Here is a 12,818-nt window from a genome sequence, read left to right as displayed (position 1 = left end):
GAATTACCTCATGGTGAATGGAATGGGATATATGAAGTGCTATATATATTTTCTGTTTATATCTTGGATTCATGATTAGCTCAAAATGAATTGGATTAATAATCAATGAAAATTCAATATCGTTATATTTATAAAATGACAGCGCAAGTTTGAAGCCTTGATAACGACTGGTGGCGAAACACGTGTTGGCTTAGCGCCATTATTAAAAATAACAGTATAACACAATTGAGATTGTTAAATTGGAGTTTCAATTGGCCATTATGTTTGGGAGAAGGGCGTATCACTTTGGGTGGCAACCAATATTTACATTTTGTGACTTCAGGGAGGGGGGCTGAATCCCCACTACCCATAGAATGCAGCTATCCTGTTTATAGATCAATATTTGTGTATAACCCAAGCGCACCCTAAACCCAGGTAAGCCACAGATCTTGTACTCTCTACTTCAAAACACGTTGCATACATTGCAGAGCAATCCACGGCCATGAGGCGGAATTCACTCAGGAAAAGAATCACCAACTACAGACCAAAATCAACCCCCCAGATAGCGCAGTGGCATTAGCCTTGTACCAAAGCAATACTCAAAAGCGAAATATGGTGGTTGAGCCTTCTCGAACATCTCAGCAAAACTCTGGAACTCACTTACCAAAGAACTACGAAGCACAGAAGAACACTTTGGGCCCGATTCATGGAAGCGTGTTATAATGGCGCAGTCCCAGAGGAAAATGTTCTGTGAATCAGGCTCTTACAGAACAACCTGGTTCATTAACTCACCCATCTACACAAGAAACCCTACCGCAATGAAATGCACAACCTTAATACAAGGAGAGGCTCCACAAAACATGATACAACCAAAACCGACTCAGCTGGGCACGTCCTTCTATAAGAAAGCATGAGATTGCCAAACTCCATTTAAGGAATTTCAGCCTAAACAAAACAATCCAGCCCACAAGGGGACACGGGCCTTTTTCACCACTAACCCTACGACTTGTTGCTCTTTTCCGTTCCATACATCGGTGTTCTTTTGATCTCACAGCCGCATAAAAATCATGTTTGGATGTGAGACCTCTATCTTAGAGTTAGTCTTAAAATGTTCCATGCTTCTCGGTTCTTGTTGTAGTTTCGTTTGTGTTAGTAATCTCATTTGTAGCTCTATTTAGACCTCAGCCATGTTATTTGAATCCTGATATTGGAGACCTCGACACGCGTTTCACCACTTACACTCATCAGGAGAAAGAGTCTAAAATAAAATATGCAGATACGTTTTGAAATACTCACTATTAATGAATCGTAGTCTAATGTTTAGCAACTAACCAATCTCCTGTGGTCCTCTGCATTGCTGAGACTTCATTTGCTAAAACAAGAGGTTGTCCTTTAGATTTGCTTAGAGATAAGACTTACAATGTCAACATTGTAGAGACATCCTAAAAATGTAATATTGGACTGATATATGTTTAACTGCATATTCATTACAAAATAATAAATATATTGGTATGAATATCGAGTGATCTACAAAAATCCAGTGCTATTGTAAATACACATAATTTCTTTAAAAATGATGTGTGAAAGATTCATTTATACATCTGTGCTAAATAAAATATTTTGGAGAATATATTTTATTTGGAACATTTCTAAGCAATAAACATGTCCCAGTATATAGCTTCAACTATAGGGTGCAGAAAACATGAAAAACTATTGTGTTAGGATAAATACCTCATGTTGTAGATTTGACCTACATGTATTTACCTTAATCGTGGCTTCATGGGGACTAGATTAAATTATCTAGTCTTCCCCGTGTTCGATCCACGCCTTGGCCAAACATGGTCTTTTTCAAAATGGCGTCTTTATAAAGCGATGCTCATGACGTTGCCAGGACAAGTTGCGTCCATGTTTGTTTCCATTTTAGTAAATGGCGTGTATTTCTAAGAATACAATGCCATTTACATTTTGTATAATTATTGGCGCAACATATATCACATTTTAATAGATATAGTGAATGTTGAGTTGATAGTCAATGCTACCATGGATGTCCTCAGAAAGGGTCAGTTGTGAGAATAAGGGAAAGTTCAGAGTGTCAGGCTAGACCAAAGTATGTGTTTAAAATGGTGTTGGTATGAACCTCTGCAATAGGCCTTGATCACACAAATTTCCGAACCCTACAACATAAGCGCCACCTTTCTGTCTGGGCCATGGTGCTTAGAGAGGTGGATACATAGTGCAGGCGCCTTCTGAGCACCCTGCTCAATGTACACAAGCTCATAGAGTACTCAGAAGACCATATTCCAATGTTGCATCAATCACGCTCCAAAGTAGTCCACAATATATGATATGATATGGCATTTGTAATGCGCCTATACACAAGTGTCTCAAGGCGCGACGCAGCAAGGAAGGGGGAACAGAGGGAGGACAGAGACAACAATCTTACCAGGCCAGGTGACGATGAGTTTGCGCAAGTGTAGGGGTGGCCGGGATGTATGAGAGCACACTACATTCAGATTTAGTTTGCATAAGGCGAGCAGAAAAAGAGAGCGTGGGGTCTGCGTGGATGGACTCATATTCGTAACACAGTGATGGGGAGGGAAGTCTACCATGTGCCTTTTGGACGTAGCATCAGAAGCTTGCCAAGGCTCCCGCAGCAAGGATTTGAATTGAATTAATGACTTAAAAGGTGTGACTCTGGGGACAGGGTTGTAGGGGATGTTAAAGACTGAGACTTTTCCCAGGATGACATGGTTGAATCAGTCTTACAGAGAAGAAGTGTGGGGGATGGGGGGTTTACGGTGTACAAGTACAAAGGAAAACACTTAAAAGCCCAAAATGCCTGAGATCTGTTCACCGTAAACAGCCCCTTTCCCTTTCCACCGCCGCATCAATTCTAGCACACCAGTAAAAATGGAAGAGGGGACTTGCACAGAGCAAGCATGCTGAGAAGATCAAAAGGGTGCAACCGCCTTCCCTCCGTTCACCTGGATATGTACGTCTTCAGAAAATCCATTAAAGGCGCCACCATTCAAGTGGGTGGGGTACTCTCGCTAAGTCAAAAATAAACAGGCGCAGGGGAATATCCAGTTCGGAGTGAGAGTTCTGTTACATAGGAATACACTATGGATGCCTTGTCTAAAACGACTGAAAAGTTGTGTAACGAGGAAGATACCCATCAAAGGGCAGGCTTTCTAATGGGCGAGAAGGGCAAAAAAAGGAAGCACCTTCTCCACACATTCTAATACTGGAGTTTGTTTATATTTGCATTTATGTAGCTCTTTACAAAATGATGAGAGAATCACTCAAAGGCAGGTGATAACAAGGCTAGAATTGAAGAAGAAAGAAGGTAGTCTTTGAGGCGAGAACAGAACTGAGAATTATACTGGTCCTAGATTCTGTTGAGATTGCTGATAAGTAGCAGAAGAAAAATATAGTTGGTCTCAACAATGTTTTTTTATGAGGATGTAATGACGTAGAACGGACTGATAGCTATAGAGAGAGTGAGATAGACAGAGAGAGCGATAGAGAAGGAGAGAGCAAGGGAGATAGAGAGAAGTGAGAGAGAAGAGAAAACCAGCTTTAAAGACTGGCAAAGAGAAGCAGGACACAGGATCAATTTAACAGGGATGAGAGACCATTCAGAGGGCGGTCAGGCTCCGAGGTCAAGTACTGCCATGCCCACTGAGCTTACCCGTTGACTTACCTACTGTAGTACCCAGGGCCTCACGTAAGGTTTTTAAGTAGGAGTATTTTACTCCCTGCATTTTTAAGTTGGGAGTAAAATGTTTTTTCGGGAGTAGTAAGGTATTTTGCATTCCCTATTGTTGTATTTCTTAGGTGAGCACACATGTATCATACCTCTGAGCCCGAAATGTTTTTGCAATCTATTCTTCATTGATTTAGTACTGCATGCATAGTTCCTTAAAGTTCTCTTTAGATCAGACAGTGATGACATTAGAGCTCCCGCCTATGGCACTGCCCTGTGGGTGCCACTGATCCTGGTATATGCCTGAACCGTGTGACTGCAATCAGAGGCCAGGTTCCCATGTGCCCTTGCTTTCCTCTTGGCAGTATTTGTACTCCCTGTTTATTTTTGTTGGGCATATTTGCCTGCTCTTATGGAGTATGCGTGTTTGCTCTTATGGCATAAGTGTGTCTGCTCCTATGGAGTAAAAGTGTCTGCTCTTATGGAGTAAAAGTGTCTGCTCTTATGGAGTAAAAGTGTCTGCTCTTATGGAGTAAGCATGACTGCTCTTATGGAGTAAGCGTGTCTGCTGTTATGGAGTAAAAGTGTCTGCTCTTATGGAGTAAGCATGCTCTTATGGAGTAAGCGTGTCTGCTCTAATGGAGTAAACATGTCTGCTCTTATGGCATAAGTGTGTCTGCTCTTATGGAGTAAAAGTGTCTGCTCTTATGGATTAAGCGTGTCTGCTCTTATGGAGTAAGCGTGTCTGCTCTTATGGAGTAAAAGTGTCTGCTCTTATGGAGTAAGCATGTCTGGTTGCTGCTTACCTGTAGGGCTGGCATTGTATAGAGCAAGAGCACCTACTACATTGCCAGAATTACTCCGAGCAACCCCACCCTCCTACGGCCATGGAGTGTGGGTGGAAATTTGAAATTGTTTGTTGCATTTACAGTGGTTTCCTTTTAAACTTAGTGCAAGAATGCGCACATCATCCATGGCGAAGATGTAAATAAAACCATTCCCATCAATGATCCACAAAAGAAGAGGTTATGGACTCTCATCTCCACCCACCTTCATTAGATGCCCTCAGCGTACTGTGAATTTAAAGGCCCCAAAAAACAGCCCTGCTGTGCTTTCCCTGTCACGAGTGGCAAGAAGTTATACACTGCAACCAAAAACAGCCTTGCTTTACTTTTATTTCACATGAGTGGCAAGAATTAAAAAATGTAAACACTGTAACCAAAAACGGCCCTTCTTTGCTTTCCCTTTCACATGAACAGCAGTCCTTTAAACACTGCAACCAAATACTGCCAGGGTTTTTCTTTTGTGCTCCTGTAATTAAAGAACCATTGAGAAAAGTGCCTACCCATCATTATCAATGGACAAGCAGCAATGTCAATTTACCCAAGAAGGAGAGATCAAAGAATCCTGTGACATGCAAAACAGGATTTTTAAATATTAAAAGCAAAAAAACGGCCTGCACATGTATTTGCAAATAAAAACAGCTTTAAGAAGCCACAACGGAAAAAGATAGCACTGCTCAATGAAATGTCAGAAAGCTAAACCTAATGTGGGTGGGGTGACCAAAGCAAATGTATATTATATTTCCCCCACAAGACTTCAATGACAGTGGAGAGACACTTCAGGAAAAACCTGTTCTGGCTGGGGGCAGGAAACTTCACAATTAAAGGCTCCACTTCCAGCTGGATGTCGCACCTACCAGTGAAAAATCATGCAATAAAATGTGATGCTGCGGGAGGCGTCATAATTCCATGTTCTGCAGACATGATGGCAGGAATGCAGGAATTTCAAAGAAGGCAATCCTTGGCTAAAACATGGCGAAAAGGTGTGAAGTTCTTGTTGCACTCACTTCAAAGAGCAAACTGTCAATTTCAAAGAGACTTATAAAAACCCTCTGGTCACAGGCTGACCCAGGAGGACAGTTCGCTGTGGGGGACATGTAGAACAGACAATCCCAATTGATATTAAAAGACTGATCTCCTTGTAGGCACTTTGCACAGCCATCAAACCGAGGATTTATTTCCATTTTATGCCATTTTTCTTGTAATTTCCAGGCCGGTTCTGGGGCTATAAATTGCATTTCCTAGGACTCTGGGAACTGTAATGGCTAGTTAGACTACTTTTCTGGCTGATCTGAACATATTACAAATGTGAGGGTTAGTGAAATGGTGAAAAATAAAATTAGGAATATGCGTGATGACTTACATATTCCTAACTGTTGTACATTTCATGAAAATGACAACAATGTGCAATATGGCCATGCTACATCGTATGGATTTGGCGATCGTCTTCTCTAATTCCCTGTGATCAACTAAAACAGCATATCTATTTCATATGGCAGTTGCTCATATAATTATGAAGTTATGATACATACTTAGATTTTGCCAAAACGTGGTAATGAGAACAAAGAATGATAATAAATGCAAACAGACAGATGGTGCTCTCCTCCCCTGAACCAATCCTGATAGAGGGCAGAGAGACGGATGGTAACTGTCCAATCCGAGCGGCAGGGATAATTACAGGGTACTCCCCGTAGATTGTAAAATGAGTGATGTAATTTCTGCTATATAAGGGGGACTGTACTAGGACTCAGGATAGACACACACCAAAACCGGGGAGATTGAGATCCAGCTGGCTTTCCTGAATCCTAAACCAAGGTTTGGTTTGTAATTATCATATAACCCCAGCCCTAAATTGCATAAGCCCTTCATTTTTGTAGTAGTACATCCAATATTTCCCATTGGAAACCCCAATTGCCCATGTAGCCCAGTCATCTCCCCATAGAAGAATCTTGTTTGCCTGTGCATATTAGCATATCTCCTTTGAAAATCCTCTTAGTTGTTGTGTAAATCCTTATTATTTTTGTACGTCAATCAATTATTTTCCACATTGAAATTCACAGTACAAGATTGTTGCAATTCGAGATCAACCATCTTGCTCCTGGTGTTTTTATTTAATTATTATAGTCATTACAGTGTTGCCTCAAAATAATTATTCTCCTTGTAACTAAAACCCTTGAGGTCATCTTCGACACCACACTCTCATTCTCTCCTCACATCTTTGACGACTCTAAGAAGTCACACTACCAGCTGCACCTCTTCAGAGGTATTCTTCCTTTCCTCTACTTCCCCCAGAAGCTCACGGTCTCCAGAGCTCTGGTTCTCTCTAGGCTGGATTACTGCAACAGCCTCTTTCTAAATCAGCCTGCCTCTATTCTCTGTCCTTTGCAACTCATCCAGGACAGGACTGCAAGACTTGTCCTTGGCCTCAAGCCCAGGGATCATATCTCCCCAGGACTGAAATCTCTGCACTGGCTCCCAGTGTCTTCGAGGATTAAGTTCAAAACCCTATGCATTTTACACAAGGCCTTCTGGGACACAGGGCCTCAATACCTCCAACTCCATCAGGGTCAGTCGCTTCTCCAAGCAACAAGTTGGTGGTAGACCTCCCTCTGGAACAGCCTCCCTGCCTCCATTAAACTTGAGGAGAACCATCTCTGGTTCCAGAAGCACCTCAAAACCTTTCTCTTTGCTTCTGCTTTTTCTCCTCCTCTTCCCTGCTGACCTCCTGGCTGTAACCGGAACGGCACTGGTTACCTGGACACCCTCTAATCCCTGGCCCAGGCCCCCCCCCCCTTCAGTCTCACACACCTGCACTGCCGCCCGGCAACCCCTGCACTTGGGGACTGTTTCTGTATCCTTACATTCCCCCTACCAGCCCTTGACACCCGATGTCTGCACTTATCCTTGCACTTGCCACTTGCTGGTCGTTACTTTTACTTATTGTTATTATCTATTCCCATGTAATGCACTGTCCCTTCCCACTTTCCACGTGCTTGCACGATCTGAATGAGACCTGGTCTAGTAGAGTCGTTGTCTGTCCTCCCTTTGTTCCTCCTCCCTTGCCTCGTCGCGCCTTGAAATACTTGTGTACAGGCGCGTTATAAATCTCATATCATATCAAATGACACCTAAACCATCCAATGTCTCTGTTGCTGTCTTCTCCTGTTTGCTCTCAAACCACCGTCACTTCATTCACATTTCTTTAACATGTGAACCAAATATCAAAAAATAATTTGGCTTCAACCAAATCAGATTTTTTTTTATTGGAAGTCTAATGATCTGAAATGGAAGACCTTTCATACATAGCAATAATGTGCAATTCATCAATTCATGTAAAATGAATACGGACATTGATACACGTTTACTTTAATATGATATGATAGGTTATTTTTAACGCACTTAATACCCAGAGGTTTCTAAGCGCAGACCCGGGGATCGAACCTGTGTTGCTCTGCGTCGTCTTGCTTCCAAGGCAAGCGTGTTGCCCCTGAGATGGACAAGCTATTAAATCGCACCAAATAGTTTAAAATAGAAATCCAAAATTCAATTTCAATCAACTAATTATACTAGACGCTAAAGGCATTTATATGCAGTCCAATTCAATTCCAGGTTAATATATCACTATCATTTCTATATATTTGTATGATCCTCTATACCCCACCGTAAGCGGGCCAAGAGGAAAATGAGTGCTGTATCTTCACCCAGAAGATATCTCTGTAAATGTTCTTAAGCGCAATACCATGTCTCTGGAGGATAGCTCAGGGGCAACACGCTCGCCTTGGAAGCAAGACGACACAGAGCAACACAGGTTCGATCCCCGGGTCCGTGCTTAGAAACCTCTGGGTATTAAGCGCGTTATAAATAACCAATCATATCATAACATACTGACTGCTCTAGTGCCATCACATTCCAAGGCTGCATTACCAGAGAACCGGCAGGATCTACTGCTTCTAGCAAATCCATTCCTAGACCCAGTCATCTCACCCGAGGAGCAGACCCAGAGTCAACTTAATCCGCAAGTAGTCCCTGCAAACCTCTGGATTCGGAAATTCTTGTGCATACCCAAGCAAGACCCCCCGCAGATCAGGTATGACCTTATAGTATTCGGCTGCCACTGCTTTAGTAGCAAGGTTCACCTTATTCTGCTCATAATGGATGATTTTCATGAAACACTGGGCACAGTCCATAAGAATAAGGTTTCAACGGGTATAACTCACCTCTTTCAAGTTTCATGAGCTTTCCAACTCTACTGCCATGGCCAACTCATGCAATATACATCTTTTGTGTGTAGGCCAAACTCCTAATAAAGAAGTCTGCAACCGTTGGCTCGCCAGATGGTTTGGACTACAATTCCCATCAGCACTGGCCAGCACAATCAATGGTGAAGGATCATGGGAATGTTAGTCCAAAACCTCTAGAGAGTTACCAGTTGCAGCTCCCTGACTTAATATGGCATTAGATGCAAGATTGTGCTCAGAGAGGACACTGGCCTAGTGTGAACAGTGAGCCACACAATCCAAGTCGTAAAGCCACAATGAGGAAAGAATGCAGTGAGCATGATGCTCCACCAGCCACAAACATCCCACATGCTTCATGGAAAGCGTAGGTGTCCACGCTTAGAAACCTCTGGGTATTAAGCGTGTCATAAATAACCTATCATATCATATCATATCATATCATAATAATACTGCAGTCTCTACATGACAGAGGCCCATAGAAGGGGGCCTACAGATGTGGGAGAATGCCCCATTTGGGAACCTCCCAGTAAAAAATCCAGTTAACTGAGCAGCATGAAGCAAACACATCAGGGGTCATAGCCAATAAGCAAAATTTTCCAGAGGCCAGCACAACTCCAGAATCCGAACCATCGCGACACAGGAAAATGATAGATCTCATCTCGAAAATGTCAGCCCAGGAAACAGACCTTCTCCTGCTATACACCCATAACACGGAACACCATCCCGTGGCGTATCCGTACAACTCCAACAATATTCGTGTTCAGGAAAGAACTAAAGATCCGGCTGTTCAGGGAACTCCCTTGGGAGCATCAATGACCTTATGGTGTCCAAACCTGTGCATACCAAGCAGCCATCCTACGAGACTACCACAATGTATCGCCATCCTGTACACCTCGTATTTCCCTGTGTACAGTGCTCCGCAGTGTCCTAGCTAGGTTTGTGGTATATAATCACCTTACATAAGATGCATGCATGCACCGTGGAAAGTCCACCGGCCATCCTGTGTTACGCTACCTGCTCCCATGATGTGTGGTTGCAGTCCGGCTCACCTGTAAGAAGCGGATGAGGTAGCAGAGCACCATTTTGTTGATCTTGGGCAGCGAGTGGATGACCGCAATGGCAGCTTCCGGGTCCTCGTAGTGGGTGATGCACTCTTCATAGAATTCATGGGGGATCAGGGGCTCCTCCAGCTCTCGGTACCACAGCTTGAGCAGCGAGGCTACGGAGAAACAGAAAAGAAGGACACTCATCATTCACAAACACTGCAACAGTTTGGCATTCAATCAGCCAGCATATCTTTCCACACAGTAAACTTTGCTAGGTAAGTAACTGCAATGAGCGTAACCACAGAGGAAAGTTACAATTAAAATCGAATCCTTTGGATAACGTCTATAACCATTGGTTAATTAATGTAAGTGGCTAGCTCCTTGCCCACATATGGCACATTTGTCCAGCCTTAACAGTGGAATAGAAGCTGAGTTAGTCCTTCATCTTGAACCTGCTGGAGTTTTGCTGTTTGCAATACAGAGGCTGTGTGGTAGGATATAAAATGTCTCTCTTTAGGACGGAAGAGCAGACAAGTCTGTTCTAAGGATCAGTGGGAATTTGGATCCTACCAACATCCCCTGTGTCCGCGTCTCATTCCTGGCTCCTCACAGTGTCAACCATATAAGCAATAGCCTTCTTCATTCCACTCCCTCACCCCTCATCTACCCAGAGGGTTATCTTTATGGCCCGTCCATATTTTAACGGCCTCGTATCAACAAAGGCGCACATGGTAATGGCCCTGATCTCCCAGGTGCCTGTGCATGCAAAGAAGACTATTTGATCAGGATCAATTTCAGATAGACACTTAATCGTGCATACCAAGATAAAAGCGGCCTAATTGTGCAACTTTCTAAACCACCAAGTTTTATTTATGTTTGTCTCATTTTGCATTATTTAATCACAATATTAACACAGCTAATTATAGGTCAAAACAGAAGTAACACAATTCATTGACATTGAAAAAACACAACTGTACTAACCTATATAAACATAGTAACAGAACACCAACATATTAAAAAAACATGTGTTGCCATATTGACAACCGACACAGGAAACTACATCATAGTAATACTTTCTAAATAAATGTAATCCAATTTTCTGGGAGTGATTAATCTAGTATTCGCTCTCCTATGTCATCCCTGCCGTTGGATGTGTAATTTTAGTAAAATAAATAGTAATCTACTTGACCATGTTCATTCTGTTCTTTTAAGAATATGTCATGAACCGTTGGACACGCCCCTTTTGGACCTCCTGGTCCTTGACACATCGGGGCTTACACTCTGCTGTACTTCCAACATGGCCATTAAACACAGAACGCTGCCTACCAGCTTTCACGTAGGACGTAGTACGCTCTATAAAGAAGCCACGGCCCCGTGCGTCTCAATGCTACTGATTGCTGTGGCTAGACGTGTGCTCCGTAGTTCGCCTTTGCTGAACTCTGTGGTTTCCTGGTTCCCGGACCCCCAGCTTCCTCCTACTATCCTCCTTCCTCCTTATCCTGTCTTGCTTCCCAGACTCTGTGTACCCGCCTCCGAGTAGACCTTATTCGAATCCTGGACTTCCTGGAGTTTCCAATTGACCCCTGACGTAGAAGCTGAAAGAACGCTGGAACCCGAAGACGGCCGTACGGGGTTGTACAAAACCCGAACCGTACGGAAGAAGAGTCCTCCCAAGAACTCCAGCAAGCAGCGAACTCAGGTGAGAAAGTGGGAAACCTGTGACAGATTGAGACGCCACCTAACTGAAGCCAATACAGACATGGAGGTGGCCATTCAAGATCTTATGCGCGGCATGCAAGAACTAACGACCGAAGTACAAAACCTAAAGGCAGAGAAAGCCACAATAAAACAATTAGTCTTGTCCCGCGACTCCGCCACGAAAGAAAGCGTACTATTGGGCGGCATTGTGGACAAATAAGATGGGTCTGCAAAAAACCTTCGTGGATTCCTTGATTCCTGTTTAGTCCACTTTACATTTAAGCCCTTTTATTTTTCTACTCCCAGGGCTAAGGTGGGCTTTATTATTTCGCACCTTTCCTGGAATGCCTGGGCCACACCTTTAGTTAATGCCGGAGATGCCCTCCTGGATGATTATGACGGATTCATTCAAGCTCTTAAGACCATGTTTGACCGCCCAGAACAGGTCTATAGTGCTCAGGAACGTCTCCTCGATTTCCAACAAGGCTCCCAGGACATGCTCACATATGTAACACGGTTTAAACAATTGGCTAAAGAAGCGGATTGGTCCTCAGAAGCCTGCTTCACTCTTTTTTCGAAGAGGGCTAAATGAAGACATCAAGGATGAACTAGCCAGAGTGGCTCGCGCAAGTCATTCCAAGCCCTTATGGATCTCACTCTGCAGATTGACTTCCGCATCCAGGAAAGGAAGGCAGAGAAAAGGAAGACCAAGATACCCCTCCAGAAAATCCCTATAGAGACCACCTCGAAGTCTGATTCTGTTCCTGTCCCTAGTAACGAACCCAAACCCATGCAACTAGGGGCTTTCCGTGGACCCATATCCCCCCAAGAAAGGATGCGAAGGATCCATACGGGGTTATGCATGTATTGTGCCTCAGACAAACATTTAGTGAGAGAGTGTCCTATAGCCCCTCCAAGGCGTTCGGGAAACGCCAGCTCCCGATCCTAGATGGAGCACAGTTTCGGGAGAGAGATGTTTACTCCACATCTATTCCATCCTTGAACTCTCCTGGACAAAACAATCTGGTAATATTACAGGCCTTTCTATCGCCATCCAAGAAGGAAACCTACACCATTTTGGCATTGGTGGATTGTGGAGCCATAGGAATATTCATAGATCAAGATTGGGTCTTTAAACACCATATTCCATATGAAACCCGGGATATCATGCAACCCGTAGAAGAGATCGATGGAAGACCGCTTTCTTCAGGACCCATAACCTTCAAACCAAGGAAATTGAGCTTGCAAAAAACCACCATCGAGAGAAGATAAAGTTTGACATCATAAAGTCCGCCCATTACCCAATGGT

At 43.4% G+C, this 12,818-nt stretch overlaps 1 protein-coding gene across 2 annotated transcripts in view; it reads right to left on the bottom strand.

Moving 5' to 3' along the window:
* ARHGAP39 (Rho GTPase activating protein 39) overlaps window positions 1-12,818 on the bottom strand; it is a 1,402,702-nt gene that overhangs the window by 13,258 nt on the left and 1,376,626 nt on the right. For both annotated transcript variants that reach the window (XM_069621770.1, XM_069621771.1), the window contains one exon: window positions 9,815-9,984. In XM_069621770.1, the coding sequence (XP_069477871.1) occupies window positions 9,815-9,984 (170 nt within the window). The remainder of the gene's footprint in view (window positions 1-9,814; window positions 9,985-12,818) is intronic.

This window comes from Ambystoma mexicanum, chromosome 5q, assembly GCF_040938575.1.
Source record: "Ambystoma mexicanum isolate Mex_15411 chromosome 5q, UKY_AmexF1_1, whole genome shotgun sequence".
NCBI classification, from domain to species: domain Eukaryota; kingdom Metazoa; phylum Chordata; class Amphibia; order Caudata; family Ambystomatidae; genus Ambystoma; species Ambystoma mexicanum.
Note: the sequence above shows the minus strand (reverse complement) of the source record. Positions and strands in the feature narration are given on the sequence as shown.